The sequence below is a fragment of the Sceloporus occidentalis genome, unplaced genomic scaffold (genome assembly GCF_023333645.1).
Source record: "Sceloporus occidentalis isolate IW3139 unplaced genomic scaffold, rSceOcc1.0.p SCAF_105, whole genome shotgun sequence".
Taxonomy (NCBI): domain Eukaryota; kingdom Metazoa; phylum Chordata; class Lepidosauria; order Squamata; family Phrynosomatidae; genus Sceloporus; species Sceloporus occidentalis.
The window spans coordinates 409,495-427,867 of NW_028317085.1; the positions used below are offsets into that span (position 1 = coordinate 409,495).

General features: G+C 37.0%; 1 protein-coding gene across 1 annotated transcript in view; it reads right to left on the reverse strand.

Annotated features, from left to right (window-relative positions):
* LOC149283365 (SAM and SH3 domain-containing protein 1-like) overlaps nt 1-18,373 on the reverse strand; it is a 488,451-nt gene that overhangs the window by 66,684 nt on the left and 403,394 nt on the right. Inside the window, exon 2 of the mRNA XM_089497605.1 lies at nt 3,568-3,696. Within this exon, the coding sequence (XP_089353731.1) occupies nt 3,568-3,696 (129 nt within the window). The remainder of the gene's footprint in view (nt 1-3,567; nt 3,697-18,373) is intronic.

Here is an 18,373-nt window from a genome sequence, read left to right on the forward strand (position 1 = left end):
GAATGAAACCGTTAACTCACTCAAATTAAGTATGTATTGCTACACATAAGCAAACTACTTTTAAACTCCATATTAAACCCCTAACTATAGATTGTGAAAGACCAAACTCAAGAAGTTTTCCTTGTCAAAAGAGCTATGTTAGCCATGGATAATCCTTAATTCACACGTGGTCAGGGATATCTGTGAAATGCACAGCAAGGACCGACAGAATTGCTATGACAAAAGTATAAAACAAATTGTAAATACCCTTCCTTGGGTGTGAGATATAAGGACTAATATAAACTGGCAGCAAGAAACCCTTTAAAACAGGTTCTGATTCTGATTTTTGGAGATGTTTTCCAGTTTCCTTAAAGGAATAGTCAAATACCTGGGGATTTTACTCAGTGTCCTGGTGCTGCTTCCCTAGGACTCTAGGTCAGTTTCTTTAAACTCCGGACAGAGGAGATATGACTACTCTTTGCCCTGCTTAGTAGCTACATATTTCCCTCCCACTCACCCCCCCTCCCTCAAGTCTAACTGGGGTTAGGACGCCTGGCTAGTCCCACCTCCCGAACAAAGCCACAACCCCAAACAATGGAGAGCTCCAGATAGCTTAGCCTGGGAAGCTCCCAGGTATGGATATTCATGGACAGTTTTTCTTCTTAGTAACACAATTGGTGTTCTTCGCCAATTTCCAATAGTTTAGATAAACAAGTGTACAGATAAGTGTCTGCCCACCAATGAAATAAAAAATATGGCTTGATGCTCATTCCTATGTAAGACTCTAAGACCACCAAGACAAATGTATCTCCAAAAATCAGAATCAGAACCTGTTTTAAAGGGTTTCTTGCTGCCAGTTTATATTAGTCATTATAGCTCCCACTCTATTAGATACCTTCAAAAGGGGCCTCGATATTTTCTTAGAAAAGCATGACATACAGGGCTATAAATAGAATAACATTAATATTTTAGAGCTTCTTGATCCAAGGAGAAATCCGATTGCCTCTTGGAGTAAAGAAGGAATTTTTTCCCCTTATGGCAGAATTCCAAGTAGCTTAATTAGGGTTTTTTTGCCTTCTTTTGGATCAAGAATAGGAAGGTTAGGGAGAAGGGTTGAACTTGATGGACTTGGGTCTTTTTTCAACCTTATGAATTATATAACTATCTCTACAGGGACACGTTTGTAGTATGACCATGGTGGTTAGAGACAGGTTTGTTAAAATACAATAAGCAAGATGAGTATGGGCTACTCACTTAAATGGTTTCTGTAACGATCGAAGAAAAGCTGAAAACCAGATATTTACAACAACAACAAAAAAAAATAGGAGCCTGATTTCAGAGTAATTACTTTATAATTGTATTAAGCCTCATTGGGCTTGATTTGTTAGAATTACATAGCCAGAAAAACAACAGCTGTTTGATGCTCTTCACTCTGGAATAAGAGTGTTAAGGAAGACACTTTATAACATCAATAAAAGTGAACGTGATCTATGGTGCAGCCACTAGTAAAGTCTGTTACTCATCAAACACAGATTTTGTCATCTAAATTTCTTGGCAACTCAGACATAAGTTAACAAAAATCATGCCAAGCTCAGGATCCACAGCTCAGACAACAAACAATCCATGAACCCATCTGAGTTCAAACCAACCAATGCTAAACGACAGCTGAATGCAAGTAGCAAATACGGAGATAACAAATAAGGAGAGTTTTAGCCCAGTCAACCTTAGTAAACATTTGAATTGCTAATAGCGATTATTATAAAATGACAACGTAATGAGTACTTTAATACAAAATACAGAAAAAAAATAACAGCACATATCTATACAACTGCTTTTCCAGTACATACTTCTGAGCTGCAGCTGCCCTTTTCCGCCAATGATTCTTGCCACTGATTGGCTGCTTGAAGTATCTACAATCATCTTTGAGTTGGTGTCACTTTAATGTATTTACTTTTAAGGTTCATGTGCTGGCTGGGTTCATGTTGTATGTGTAAAGCCTAAGTTTCCTACATATACATAAGGGAGAAACTAGGTTTTCATACTTTTTTACCAAAGTATTCGTGTTTTTGTTATTTATCACTGAATGGCCAGAAAACTTCAACAGCCGATTAGTTAAAGATCAACTGGAAGGCCAGACTAATGTAGTTATGATGTAGTTATGGTGACCTTAATGACGTAATCTGCCACTGGAGCAGTAATAAGAGTATGCATGCAGTGCTTTCAGCCTATGGGCCCCCGAGCATTTGCCTTGGTTACACACATTTAAGACCATATAGTGTTATGGCATTATGGCTTTAATAGTCATATGTGCTCTAAATTATGTCTCAAATTGCTCTAATAAATATGCAAATATAAATACAAAGCTAGTTTCATGCTATGCAAATTGCATAGGAGATCAGAGTTAGCAAGTTAACAATGTTGAAATACTGTGAACAATATAACAGCTCAGAAACAGCTTACAGTTTAGTAACAATTCTCTGTAAAATATTTACAACTGGCATTGCATATAATAAGTGTATCTATAAATATAACACTTTGGGTCATTGATAGGAAATATGCTTTCTACTGGCTTGTAATAAAGCACCAACTAGTTAATGCAGCATGTATGTGTATGTGTATATACATATATATATATATATATATATATATATATATATATATATATACTGTGTAATGGACTGAGGGTGACAAATTGTATGGGTAATCATGATTCAACCTAATTAGGAACATCATTTCCATTTATTAAGCTGCCAATAAGGACAGCATTTCTAAAGCATTTTGACAGTTAAAATAATAAAATAGATACCCAAATATAATTTAGGTCTATAGAAGGTACACTGGGAAAACATGCAAATTATAGCCTAATAAGTGAGAAGAGAAACATTTAATTGCAGGCGATTTAATACTAAATATTCCTATATCATGTTACAGATATAAAGTTAACTTGTCAATTGAATTTACAGCCCTGTTATCCTGCACCTAAAGAGCACAACGTTATGTGAACAACAGAAAACTTCCAAGCAAAATCACTTGCTATATACTATTAAGCTAAGAATAAATCAGCCTCTGACTATCTTGATTTATGGACTTCTTTTATTTTCACTTATCCTTTACTCGGTCTCTGCTCTGCCTGAAGCACTGTCTTGGGCTTCCAAATGTGAAATAAAAGCAATTGAACAGACTGTGAGAACAAATCATCCCAAAAACCAACAGAAGTTTAATTACAATTCCAGTGCGTTTGAACAATTCCTCTGCTTTACTCTTCAGGGTTCGGCCACAATCAGGAACTGAATGGCAATAGAGCAACATGCAAGAGGCAGGTCAACCCATCCGTATGAGTAACCTAGAGCACATATATAAATCTAACTTTTGTAAACTGGAGATATTTATATATATTTCCCTCTGCCAAAGCTCGGCCAGGTCATAACATCAAAAGACATCAACGAAAAGATGAAAGAAAATGTACACCGCAAATTATCACCAATCTCAATGCTTCGATTTACACTGAAATGATAAGGTCTGGACCATAACGTTTGGATCCCCTATGTGGTGAAAAGTTAAATTAAACTCATTACAGATTCATCATACCATTTCAAGCTCCTGAGAAACACGACGTTTGCGGAGTTCCTCCATCCTTTCACACACGTCCGTAAAACAGGTATTGTAATAATCGGCGTACTGCTCAGCGAGGTCATCAATGTTCCCCAATGAACCATCCTACAAAAGAAAGGAAGGTAACAGTTACTGAGTAGAACATCACAGCCACTAAAACTTGTTTTTATTGAAAAAATATGTGGACATCCACTAAGATTGGAAGAAAGATTGCTTTCGTCTTAAAAAATTAGAACCTTTCTTTACTTTTAGGGCAGTGAAACGTGAGTGCATTAAGGTTGCTTGAACATCACATGAAACAGGAGATACCTACTGGAGATCTATTGTTCTTGTTCATGGGTGGTTTAAACTGTAATTTCCAAATTGAGGAAAATATAATTCTAAAACCTCAATAAAACAATTTTAATTCTGAATTGGCAGCTACAGGAAACAAAATGAAACTCCTTAAGGTTGGATGTTTCAAAGTGATAATATCCCTGAAGGCGTGAGGAACATATTGCATTAGATAGCATCACATGTCCCTTTAGGCACGTAACAACCTGAACAAATAATTGCACCCATGTAGCCATGGGACTGGAAGCCAGGTTACCCATAAGGCATACTAGGTACGCAACTGGGGGCCCTGAACCCTGGCAGTCTCCAGTGTCCTAATGGGTAAACCAGCAGTGGCAATGTGGCGGTTATGTGGCCATTGGTGGTACATAGCAGCAGTAACAATTCAGACGGTGATCTATTATAAGAAATAAATCATGGGACCTTTATTTTCCAGATAACGTGTGAAGATTGTTTTACATTGCTACAGTACAGATACGTTTTATTTTTGTCTATGCTACGGGGCAAATTAAGGTCCCTCCAGGCATTGCTGCACTACAGCTCCGATGATCTTCACTGACCTAGCTTTGTAAATATTTTCAGAGACAGGTATTAAAGTTTATAATACACAAAGCTTATCACATAAATTATACATTCAGTAATCGGCTAATGGTTCCAAAGTCCACCAAGAAGCCATTCCTATTCATCTGCTGAAAAATAGACTAAACGTATGAAATAGTTTTAGTAACATAACAAATCATGTCAGTATCTTACTTGAAACCATTTTTAACTGTACAAAGGCATATATATATATATATATATATATATATATATATAATAAAAGATCAGTTTGCATAATGTTTCAGAAATTATCAAACCACATGGGAGCACATTAATTCCCATATTATGTCCATATTAAAATATAGAGACTAGGTGTACACCTTATCTTGTAGCTTTAAGTATAAACAAAGGTTTTTTTGAGTACGGCCCTCATATTGCTATATAAGTCAATTAAAATATTTATTTTATTTATAGAGCACCAACATGTAGCACTATTACAAAACTTACATCTATTATTCATTACACCAAAAATGAACCATAAAATGTTGGGTTTTCAACTTTTTTGTTTTGAATTTTAATTATTAAGTATTTTTTAGTTTTGTAAGATTATTTAAAAATATAAACAAACACTTCCTACGAACGAATAAAGTTCTGTAACTTTAAAGAGGACTCTGTTCTTTTCCGCATTCCAAAAAAAAAAAAAAAAAGACTAGACATAGCTGAAAAAGTTTTTATGTGACTACATGCTTAACCTTGAACTGTCTTATATTCCTGTAAAGTCTCTGAAGTACAATATATCATAACATGCATGCAGCTAGGAAGAGGAGGATGTATATACCAGAAGGCTGTGCATACTTCAGCAAATAATTCAGCAAGGTTCAGGGGGGAAGTATGTAAAAAACATAGGAATGTCCAGATTTGTGAAAAAATTGTCTGCACTAAAAAACGTAAATACAATAACGGAAAAATATACTAAACCAAATATACGAATATTATTCGTGGAATAAATATTACCCAGCAACACAAATAAAGCAAAAATACATTAAAGCATGTGAAAAAATATGTTAAAAGCTAAATAAGTAGTTCATTTTCACATCTTTATGCTGGAAAGGTAAAGTGGCCAGTGTATTTCCAAATGATTCATAACATGCTATATTATTAATGATCCTATGTCTAACAATAACGGTAAACTCAGAAACCATTTTGACAGGAAATAGTTACAATCCGTTTTTTAAACAAAGGATTTATTCAATCCCCGGATCCTGTAAATTTGCTTCTTGCCTACTAGACAGAAAGTGAGAATGACATAATTGAAATGGAAAAATCATAATTTTCTTGCTTTTAGGCATTCCACTTTTAACAGAAGACCCCAAACTAAAAAATAAATTAAGCAAAATATATGACTAAATCCAGAATGTGGGGTTAGATTAAGTATTTTGTAGTGCAGTACAGCTTAATTTGACATCGCCTGACTAGGCCTAAGGTGGCAGTTCCACAGGGATGACAGCCCCCAGGCAGGAAAGCCGCGGGGGTGATCACGATACTGACCACAGTTGCTTGATGAGACAGTTAAAAGGACTGTGCTCATAGACCTGACTCCTTAAGAGCGGATGCCCTGTGATATGATGTCATATGCTGAAGATTAGCAGCAAGGACATCACAGGGAGCAGCTAGTAGGTTCCTCTGGGTCATGCCAGCGGCAGTGCCCAGGGTAAATATATTACTGATGGCAGGTTAAGAAGCCATGAAGATGCAATGTCTGGTTTAGGCTTTATAAGGGAGGTTGACACTCTCAAAGGTTTGTCGTAAAAACTATTAGTCCAATAAAAAGTCTAAAACTGCGATATAGTTGTCTAAAATAATGTTTGCCAACCATGAAGCTGAGGTCAGTTTTTATTATGTAAAACTAACAATTTAAGTATTCTCTTGAGGAAGTTTTGTAAAATCAACATTGACCTGTATGGTAGAAAATTCACTAAATATTTCCAGCTGGGTACAGTATAAATACTGTAGCAGTTTATGGCCTATATAATCCATTATGTATTCCCATCAGCATGCCCATTTCATTAAGCAGGATGTTTGGGGTCAATGGGAGTTAAGCATTCATTAATCCAGAGCCAGAGGGCACAAGACAGCTAAGGGAGGACATTTATCTCTATTAGCAGATTCCAAGTCTATAATCCAACACGTTATTTGCAGCAGTTGTCATATTAAAAGTGAACACATGAAGATAATTGAAAGAACGTATGCAGAAGAAGGCCAGATGACATTGTTGCTTTTAGTTCTCACCCACCACATGATCTGATACAAAGCACCGAACCAGAGCAGAACCCGGTGAACATGAAAAGAAGAGGTCTAAAGGGTGCTTCAATTTACAAATCTGCATATAAAAGCATTTAATTGTTGAACATTTCAGTCCGGATAATAACAAAAAATAACCAAGTGTTCTGAAATCATTTATATTCAGTTGGTTGCCTTATTTAAGTGATTCTTCACAATCATTAAAATGCGAAATCACAATTGAAGGTTGAAAGCAGAATACTATAATGAGGGTGTTTATATAATGGTCAAAACACCTGTAGAAAATATAAAGTGATTTACATGGTGAAAACTACTGAAAGTTCCAAGCTAAATAACTTCCAGATAACATTGTTGCAAAACTTAATAAATTCATCAATGTTTACATTTCAGTTTGTAAACTTGGCCCTATGTCCTTAAAGTAAATTGAATTATTTTAATGTCATCTAAAGCATTCACCCCATCAATCAACAGATAAAAAAGTGATAATTCAATGACAATATTCTATTTACTAATCCATAAGGCTTCCCACACTTCACTGGAATACACAAAGATGTATATTATCATATAACAGCCCTCAGCCCATGTTTTATTACAATGCAAGCCAGATATACAGAATAACTTACATAACCCGGTTGCACTAAGGTTGACACACAAATCTGGATAAACATATTTTTTTTATAATATATGTCTACCCGTTCATCTTTTTTTCTAGATCAGGGTGCATCGAACTCCAGACCTTAAAGAGGGAGTATTTTCAAAAGTATTGTGCTGTTTTCTTTTTTAAATATATTTTGAGTTTTGGTATAATATGTTTTCAGACAGCTGCATGTAAGTCATTTGTATGTGTTCTAGCTCATTTTAGCCTAATCTACCCTGACTCCTTATCATACAGAATATTAATCACTCAAGCTGCACTCTCGCTAAGCAGGACTTCATTGCCATTGCAACCCAGAATCGGCTCCAGGTCTGCAGATGAAGCAGGTTTATTAGACCTGCATGTGCTCAAGCTGTGAAACTCAAAATCCTAACCCTTATCAGACTTGCAACCATCAACTCCTGGTTTGATTTCACTCCCCTACATGGTATATTTGTGATAAAACGGGTAGTCATAGTATATCAGAACAAAACATGACAGATTTTGAGTGTCGGTACATTAACAGAGAACAGACAGAGACAAGTATAGAGAACACATAGCTCCCTGTGATATTTTATCCATATGGCATCTCTCTTTCATTTATTCCAGATGTTTTGGATACAAAAGTTTATTAGAAATATCACGTTCTGCAAAAAAACTTTCTCTTTCACCATAAAACATTATTTTATTGTTAGCTCCAATGGGTGCACTAAACAATGTTGGACTTACATAGGTTAATTAGTTAAATATGTACTAAGCTTCTCAAATTAGCACATACTACAGTGCATTTCTGTTGTTAGTAATAAGCAACCGTTGCACAGCTGGGTAGCTACATGTTTAATCAATGTTCACATAAATTTCCAATACATCTGTTTTCTGTTGTTAATGGCCTTGGCAGCATGTTCTGTCTACCTGGTTTCTGTTCACACGTGACCTCTAATGCCAACTGATACATTAACCCCTTAAGGACCGGGCTCATTTTTCGTTTTGTACCCTGTGGGACCGAGGCTGTTTTGACACTTTTGTGGTGCTTGTGTTCAGCTGTAATTTTCTCCTCACCCATTTAGTGTACCCACATAAGTTATATATTGTTTTTTTCAGGACAAGATGGGCTTTCTTCAGATACCATTATTTTGATCGTATCATCTTATTTACTATAAAAAAATTAAAAAAACATGGTGAAAAATTGAAAAAAAAACACATTTTATGACTTTTATTTGAAAAATCTTTTATTCACCTAAAAAAGCAAGTAAAAAAACTAGCTAAATAGATTCTACTACTTGTCCTGAGTTTAGAAATACCCAATGTTTTTATGTTTTTTTGCTGTTTTTTGTAAGTTATAGGGCAATAAGTACAAGCAGCGTTTTATGATTTCCAAATCTTTTTTAACAAATCTGGTCAGTCTGCCTCCATCTCCTCTTTGGAACATATTTGAAGCCGGTTAACTCAATTTAACCCATTCAAACCATATATTTTTGAAAACTAGACACCCCAGGGTATTCCAAATGCTGTTATTTTAACCCTTTCCATGCACCAATTATACAACTACACTTTGTCAAACTTTGTAATAGTAATTTTTTTTATTTTTTTTTTCCACACAAATTGTACTTTAGTTATAGATATACAGGTGCTGGTATATGTCACTGTCAAACAACACCCCAATGTGTGTTCAGCAACATCTCCTGAGTACAGCGATACCCCACATGCATGGGTTTGTCAGATTGTTTGGCTGGTAAAAGGCTACTTTTGGGGCATGCGTAATTCAGGTGGTCATTTGGTCATTGTGCCTCCCTCTCCTCTTTGGAATATCTTTGAAGCCGGTTAACTCAATTTAACCCATTCAAACCATATATTTTTGAAAACTAGACACCCCAGGGTATTCCAAATGCTGTTATTTTAACCCTTTCCATGCACCAATTATAGAACTACACTTTGTCAAACTTTGTAATAGTAATTTGTTTTATTTTTTTTTCACACAAATTGTACTTTAGTTATAGATATACAGGTCCTGGTATATGCCACTGTCAAACAACACCCCAATGTGTGTTCAGGAACATCTCCTGAGTGCAGTGATACCCGACATGCATGGGTTTGTCGGGTTGTTTCAGATTTAAAATGCCACATTTGGGAAGTGCGCTTTTTTTCTCCATTTTGGTCAGTCTGTACCTATGCCCTGTCTTTGAGCTAGGCCACTCCAATTTACCCCATCAGCCATTTTTTTTATATATTAGACACCCCTTGGGTATTTGAAGTGCTTTTTTTTAACTCTTTGCTGAGATTTTTGAGAAATTTTAGCACTTGCTCAAAATAATAAACTTTATTTTTTAATTTTATTTTATTTTTTTAATACTTTTTTTATATTTTTTTTTACACATTTTTCTGGTACTGGATGGTTCATCTAGTGATATCACTGCATAATAATTTTTAAATGTTAGCACATTTTTTTTTATTTTTTTTTTCCATTTTTTATTTATTTTTATTTTTTTTGAATATTTTACTAATCACATAGTGATTAGAAAGCTGGGCTCCATTGACTTGCATGGTTGAATGCAGTACCTGTATTCAACCAGCAAGTGGAGCCAGTTCTCTAGAGGGTCTGGAGACCCTCTAGCGAACTTTTTCGTCTTTATTGTTTTATTTCCCGGGCCGCCGCCATCTTGCTTGATGGCGAAGATCACCGGCAGCGGCGGCTGTGACCGCTCTCCGGAGCGTCACAGCCCACCCAGAGGTAAGTGTTTGGTGTCGCTGGATGCCTCCTGATCGAGGCATTCCAGCGACACCATTTAAGTTTAGGAGGCGATCGTTGATCGCCTCCTAAACGCTTTTAAAACGGCCGTCCGCCGCCATACAATGTATGGCGGCTGTTGACGCCTCCGGGAGGGGCCAGACATGGCCCCCGATGCCGATCTCGGCCTTGCTGAATGCCTCGACATCGAGGCATTACAGTAACGCCGTTTAAGCGAAGAAAGTGATCGTTGATCACTTTCTAAGCTTATTTTACTTTTTGACGGTTCAGGACCGTCAAAGGTCATTTAGTGACCTTCATGTCATGACGGTCCTGAACCGGCAAAGGTCGCGAAGGGGTTAAAAAAGCCATCCCTATAAGTATCTGTTGGCATTTCTACACCAACCACAACAGATTTCGCTATGGTCTACCTTTCCTGAGTCATATTGTCCGGTTACTGATGGCTTTCACTGCGCTGACAACATTGATCACAACCTTTAATATTGTCGTGGACCTTGCTTCAGATATATATATATAAATATATATATATATATATATATATGCCAACCACTTGCCAACATGTTTTCTTTGGGGGGGGGCTGATTGGACACGTTCTATCTTGAATCCTTTTACACATACAAGTACACATAAAAAAACAATTAAACACTTTTCCCCCCATTCAGGCTGGAAGAATAGCACAAAAAATTTGAATATTTGTTCTTCAGCTGGAGATGGAGATGTTTTGCCGATTATTTGTTAAGATGAATTAAAGTTAAAGAATAAACTTAAAGACTAATAACCTTTCTACTGCTGAAATGACACACTGAGATATGCTTTGTTCATATAATAACAAACTGTACTTCAATCAATGATGCAATCATAACAGCAAACAACAATTTGTATAGAACAAATTCAAACAAGTGGATTTTGGCAAAACGAAGGGACATTGAATATTCTTATGCATGGGGAAACTCAATGAAATAGGATTAGGGCGAAGACCTCAATTGGATTTTCAAAGAGTCTGGAGCAGTATTGCATGTTACAAATTCAATCCGAGTTTAGATTTATTTTAAAACAAACAAAATCCATATCCATCAAACGAAACGTGTCATGCCAGTCAAAGACGAGTAGCCCTTCCTTAGACCCTTGCTGCTTCCTCATGTTCAAAGCTTTAAATAACAGGGGAAATGACTAAAATCGCTGGTGGCAAAAATCCATTTTTACTTCATGTATTAGCGTCAGAACGAAATGCTTTCCTGTACTCCCACTGAAGAGAATGTGTGTAATAAACTAGTACATTTACAGTTCTTTTACACACCCAGTTTAGGATTTCCTCAGGAAATATGCTTTTTCTTCCACAGTATTGCATTACTAGCTGCACAAAAGGAAACCATACTTTGCCTGGTCTTTTTGGGTCAAGTGAAAACCTTAAAAAATTCCCTAAAATTCCAGAAATAAATGACACTAAATATATACATGCATAATTATGGATTTATATAAACACATGCATACTGACACCATAAGAACTGTAATGTATTTGCGTGGTCCTGGTCCATTTGCCCCTTTTCCCACCTCCAGCTAAATGGCCTTCAGAAGATGGCTGCTGAATCCCTAAAGAAATCCCTACAGCCAGAGCCGGCCTTAAGTGTTCTGGCGCCCTGTGCGGACTACTCCTGTGGTGCCCCCCCATCCCAAAAAAGTTAAGGAAAAAAATCTTGTCACAAAACTCCCCTTTCTCACTATCTACCACCTCTGCCCCTTCTCACTGCCTTCCTCCCCCTCTGCCCCATCTCACTGCCTTCCCCCCTCTGCCCCTTCTCACTGCCTTCCCCTCACCCCCTCTCCCTACTTCTCATTATCCTTACTTACCTTGTTGAGTCCTGCGGTGGGAGCAGGAGGCGTCCGTCTGTTAAATAAAGTTAAAACAACAAAAAAAACCCGATGATTTAATTTAAGTCCCGGGCAGGCGCCCCATGTTGCCATGGCACCCTGTGCGGCCACACAGGTCGCACAACCCGAAGGCCGGCCCTGCCTACAGCCAACAATCCCATTACTACCAAACTGTGCTGCTTGGACAAGTAACATTGGTTTATTTAAAGAAATGACTAATTCCATATATGTTGTATTTTAAAGAAAATCTACATGTAATTTCCACTAAATAATTCCTATTAATTAAAACAGATGGTAAGCATGATACCAAGGTCTAAGTTGGTAGTTAATGGGGAAGTCACACTATTCTTCTCTGGGTTGGTGGCATAGTTATCTTGTAAGTATGGCACCTAGTAATGTGTGCCAAGTAGTTATTACTTTAGGTAGAAAAACAGGGGAGGTTTTGCATGGGTGTCCTTAATTCTGTGTTTTCCCTGTGAAAGTAGCCTGCAGTAAATCAACTGTTTGACTATACTTCAGCTTCGCCATACACTGACTTAACCTGTGCTTCAGGTCAAGGTTCACAAATAGTGGAGGATTATGGTAGGCGGTTGCCCTCGTGAAATATGATAAAGTTACTATTATAAAGGTTTAAGCAAAAACATTAAGTTTAGAAATTATACGGAAAATGGTAGCAGACATTTAGCCTTGGGATGTTGGTTCAAGGCTGTTTACAAAATATAAATTCTCAGACTTTTCTTTGTGTCCATCTACAATGACAATGGCTCGTGTTGTTCTAACTAACCCCTAGCTCCCACATCCTTAACGAGCACTGCTTGCTAAGATTTGCATCAGAAGTCTGCTCCAAGCTCCAAGTGTCATCATTTGTCCCACAACGAACAAGCAACAAAATAATAGATGTTGCGCAGGCCTTACGGAAACTAGATGACTTACATACAGGTTCACCAATCAAATGGGAGGTTAACTGGCTTTCAGCTGAACTCCAGGTAACGCTACATAAAGTTCATTAAAAGAAAGCAGGATTAGTGTCAAAAACAATTCAAAGTGAAGTTCAGTATACTGAGGATTGGGTTAGACGTTAAAAAATAAACTATCCTTGTTTTGGGGCGTCCTCTTTTTTAAAGGTTAACATGTATTAACGAATTTTCTCATTTTACAGAAAATATATATTTTATTTAAATTAAATAAAAAATAATTCATTAACCTCCTTTACTTTTAACGACTTTGTCATACGATCCTAATGCTTATTGTAGACCCATTTTGAAACGCTATAAAGAACGCGATATGTTAAGGGTGCTGTTCCTCTTGCTCATTGAATAATTTCACTTTTAAACGATTTACTTTGATTGTATAATTGGCTTTCCGCTCAACGAGCAATCCAACAGCTGAAATAACACCTTCTTGGTTATAAATCAAAACAACATTTTTCATGCAATGTATGTTAGCACCATGGATAAGCAGACTGTGTATTGCCCCGTGTATATGTATATGTCTGCTAACATCTGATTTCCTCGACAGCTTTTCTCAAGAAAGTTTACCTCTCGTTTATTGAAGTCGGGAAGGTTCCCACAGACAGAACCCTATCAATTACTATGCTTTCAACGCCAATGCAAAATAAACCAATGCGCCTAATTAGAAAAACAGGAGGCTGGCATTTTTTAGAGAGTATCTATGGTTTCTGGGTCACATTCTGAAGCATGCTTGGTAATGAAAGGATAAAAGAAAAGGTAAAAATAAATAAATCTTATCTCGTATATAACATCATGTCTGCACCGGTACCTTTTTAATTTGGAAAAAATAACTGCAGTGACAAAAAATGAGCAGGCAACCACTGGTGGTAGGGTGGTCTTACTGATCTAACTATTCAATATGCAGGGCTAACTGGGCCCTCCATTCAACAGAATGCATTCTGGCTGGCCCTTCATAATATCATAGTGACGTTATCAAGACAAAAAGTTTTATTGTGTCCCTCAACCCATCCATCTGTAGCTACCCTCAGTGTTATCTAGTTCTGATTAGTTGTAAGTGACATTTCATTGAGGTGTTTCCATGACATTATATATAAAATAATTACTAGTACCGTAATATTGAAAGCATCCAGTTGCTTGAAAGTATTGGTCCTAAAATCTTTGTTAATCTCTTTGTGCTAACTTCTGCAAGTAAACGGTAAAGGGTGCTATTTAAACCGCTTATTTCACATAGCAATGACAACAGAAAACAAGTACCCCTAATTATGGACACTATAGTGGGAAATGAGACAGAGTTTTTAACTCTCCGAGTGCTAGAGGGCAGGATCAATGTTATGCTTAGAACCTTTGCAATTGTCAATCCAAAGGGTTCATTTTACCAAACTAAACTAATGCTGATGAATTTCTGATATAGCTGCAAACCTCCAGCACTCATAATATGACATAAAACTGCATTAACCAGAATCAATAGATTAAGTTTTAGAGAAAAATGTACTCCCATGGCTATGAAACATGTGGTAAAGAACATAACACAACAAAAAGAGAAAAACATAAAAAAGTCCCATAGGTTTTTCCAAAATTAGACCCGTAGTCATCTAGAGAAGACGTTAAAAAGACCCAACGCCTAGAAAGATGAAGACTAGTAGAACGCAGAAGGTTGAGGACATATGAGTGCATTCATTGTAGTGAAAGAATCCAGTGAATAATGCTGAAAGCGCAACGAAACACATTTGCTCTTTGAAAAGCTATGAATTACAAGTGCATCAACAGGAAATTAACATGGCATGCATCTTCCCGACACAGCCTCAAACTATATGTCGTCGGAGAAATAATGCCTCTCTTTTGGCATCTACACAATGATTACATTAGCTTGCCTACAATGCCATGTCTTAAAAGAGGCATACTTAAAACTAGCTGCCTGTATCCAGACTCATCATTACAAAGAATCAATTGTCCTCTGTCGGGAATTTCAAAAACACACGCTACTGTTAATTCTCTGCTTTTTTTCAAATCGCCATTTGTCTTTCCGCTATTCCCTGATGCAGATGGCATTATGATTGCTAGAAAGTGACTTAAAGTGTAATTAGGAACAGTTCAGACTTTTGTTGTCCAACTTTTTAAATGTGGAGAGTCACAGACCATCAGGAAATGTAGGCTAGGGTGCCAGACACCATTAAGTTGAGGATGCATAGGTTTCTCCAACAGCCTTGGGTCTACCATAAAAACCCTAGAGGGCCACAGACAGCCTGCAGGCTGCCAGATGGACATCTGTGGCTATGACAAGACCAAAGAGCTTAATGCTAGGGGCCACTCGTTGACATCAACGTGCATTTTTCATATGACGTTTTACATATAGACACAGCACTGTGACTCGAGTAAATAATTTTTTGTCCTGGATCTGCAAATAGGTTTTAAACCATAAAAAAACCCACCATAATAATTTTGTATAGTAATGTTTTCAACCTATAACCAATGTTGCAATTTTTTATCCAAAAAAAAACCTTTCGAAATAATTGTTCATTCCAACGTCTTAAATCGATATCCCGTAAGGTTTCTTGCTAACACGACTAACCCCTAGCTGCAGTGTTGGCGACGGAAATGTTGTACAATTTATAAGAAAGAAAATCATTTCATTTAGTTAAAGTAACCTTGTGTTTCACAATAAACATAAAGTCACATTGTATCATTGTATGGAAGTAATTGGGACCAAAGAAACAGCTACTATTGTCTATAGCAATAAACCAAATTTGTGTTTGCTCGCTTAACAATGCCAAATAGTCCCTTTTGTTTTGTAAATAGCTGAGGCAGGCATTGAAAGGACGGTCTTCCTGTCCCACTCCGAAAGGCCCGTTGCATGAGCGTTTTTAGCGGCAAACAATTCCAGCTGTGAATAGGTGAAGATCCTTGGGTTACTTCATTTTAGCGTCACATTTTTTCAAAGGAAAACATGAAAAATTCTCAGACAGCAGGCTAAATCTAGAGCAACGTTCTTTTTGGTTTTTGTTTTGATTGCTCCAGATTTAGCTCGTTGATCCAGTATTGTTTAAGCGATGAAAAATGATCATGTATTCACACTGTACTGCTTGCGGCGTGAAGAAAGAACTGGGTTGAACAGGTCATTTCAATGAGATTTTTAAGGGTTAATAGGTGAAAAAGTCATAACATTTCAGATTCCACCTCCATTAGCGCTTGTTAATCTCTAGAAGTTTTGTGTTGTTTACGCTAGGACTAGAAACACGTGACAATTGTGGTTCGTATTGGCAAGACAATCCATGGACGCTTTCTTTGGTTCACCAACATGTCGCTATCAATTAAAAAAACAATGGAAAAACAATTTCCACCCATCCCAAAGTACCGTAATCAAACAGATTGTGTGCCAGTGAATCATTTAGTATTTGCGTTACGAATCAGGATTTTCTAATTGTAAACCTGGCAAACTAGTTTACATGTAGGTGGAAAAAGTTCTGCTTAATTCGAATCTTGAATGATCTGAGCTGCCAGAATGGAGGGTAGTTAATTAGAAACAAACTCAGTATCAAAAGTTCATGGCTCATAACATATTGGATGACAAGCATTAAGTAAATTGTACTAACTTTACACTACTTTATAAGCACCAAAAAAAAGCTAAAAGGATTTTCAATTGAAAAGATATAGCAGTGCGACTAATTTTTCAAAAGGTACTTTTCTCTTACTTACTTAAATATTGGAACTGTTTTTTTGTGTGTTTGTGTGAGGAGGCTGCTTACCACATGTTGCTCTACAAAGCACGCCAGCAGTGAGGTCCAGCAGACAGGGAGAAGAATAACACGGGTTGTAAAATGTAAAAATGTCTCATCTTGGTGCAGAAGTGACCCCTTTAAAATTGGTCCTAATCCCCATGGGTTTTTTAGGTTTTTTTTTGTTTGTTTTTTTATAGTGAGTATACTTAAGTTGTTTCTTATGATACCACTGTCTCGTATTTTAATAAAAATTGAATTTATACACACCAAACTTTAGAGCCCAACATTGAGGGGCTGAGCTCCTGCAGGAGGGATCTGGATTTTGTGCAACACCAGAAATAAGACTAAGGTTACTTAAAAATAACCACAATTACTAACACACATTCTCCCACGGTATCTTTGTAGATCCTGCAGCAGGTGATATGAGTTTGTGATTGATTAACCTTCCTACTCACAAAGTTAACTGGAGAGAAAGCGTGTGTTTGAAGAATGGGACTTATCTATCTGCGTTGTTAATAATAAGTCGTATAGTGGCTAGGAAAGTGTACTAGACTGACTATATGGCCATCGACTCTGTATTTCTAAATTTTTCTGTAATTTTGCTGATTCTGAAATACTGTACACGAGATTGCTACTTATTTGGAATTATTTTTTTTTCTATACACTTCTCTACCATAATGTTCTTCTGTCTTGGTTGAACATTCTTTCAATGGGTAGATGTATGGAAAACACATACGCCAATAAAGAACAAATGTCAAAGGCTTGGAAGCCTGGTCACTTTATTCTAAACAAAGGAAGCAGCACGGTGGAATGCGGAAAGCGACACTCGGACAGAAATATCTATTTAACGTTTAATTCTTTGTCAATTGAATGTTTACACATATAATAATGCTGTAAAAAGTCATGATCTTATAAACGATCAGAGCTGCTCTGTTTGAATTGGCTATTGTGGTCTGTATACCGGTGAACAAGGTGACAAGGGTGAACCCCAAGGTCATAATGCTGGTTTATTAATTAAAGAGAACACGGTGAAATTCTCCTGCTAGATATGGAGCTCCGACAAGTTCAAAGGTAAAGGCGGCAATTTCCCTTTAAAGGTTGTGAGATTTTTTTGGCTTTGTACGCTGCAAAGTATTTCCACATTCTTTGATGACAGGTGCACACAAGCCAAAGGTAAAAAGCAGCTTTCCGGCTGCTTTTTAACAGCAAATCCCATAATGCTCAGCAAGTGTGTTATTCTTCAGGGCTTAGTGACAGTTGTGGAGGTGTAGTTCCCCAATGGTTTATATCTGTACAATAATGGGAACTACAACGGTTTCATTCCCTGAACACGATAGTTATTTCCACCAGTAACTATTGGGTTTTTTCCAAAATGACGTATCAATATAATATACAACTTAATGACAGACCAGTGCCTTAAAAAATGCATACTTTCTCAGTTTTCTACATGAGAGCAACCACTTGCTCCTTTTTTATTCTGACTGCTCAGAAGAACACACAGATAATAAAAACAAGCGACTGAAAAAGTAAGAGTTTGATCAACAGCCCCTGCAGTACACAAAGTTTGAAAGTGTCCCACACATTAGTGAGACTTCTGGCATCTGGCCAGCTGCTATACACTACAACTCCCATCATGCTCTACTCCCAAGGCTTGAATGACTTGACAGGCTGC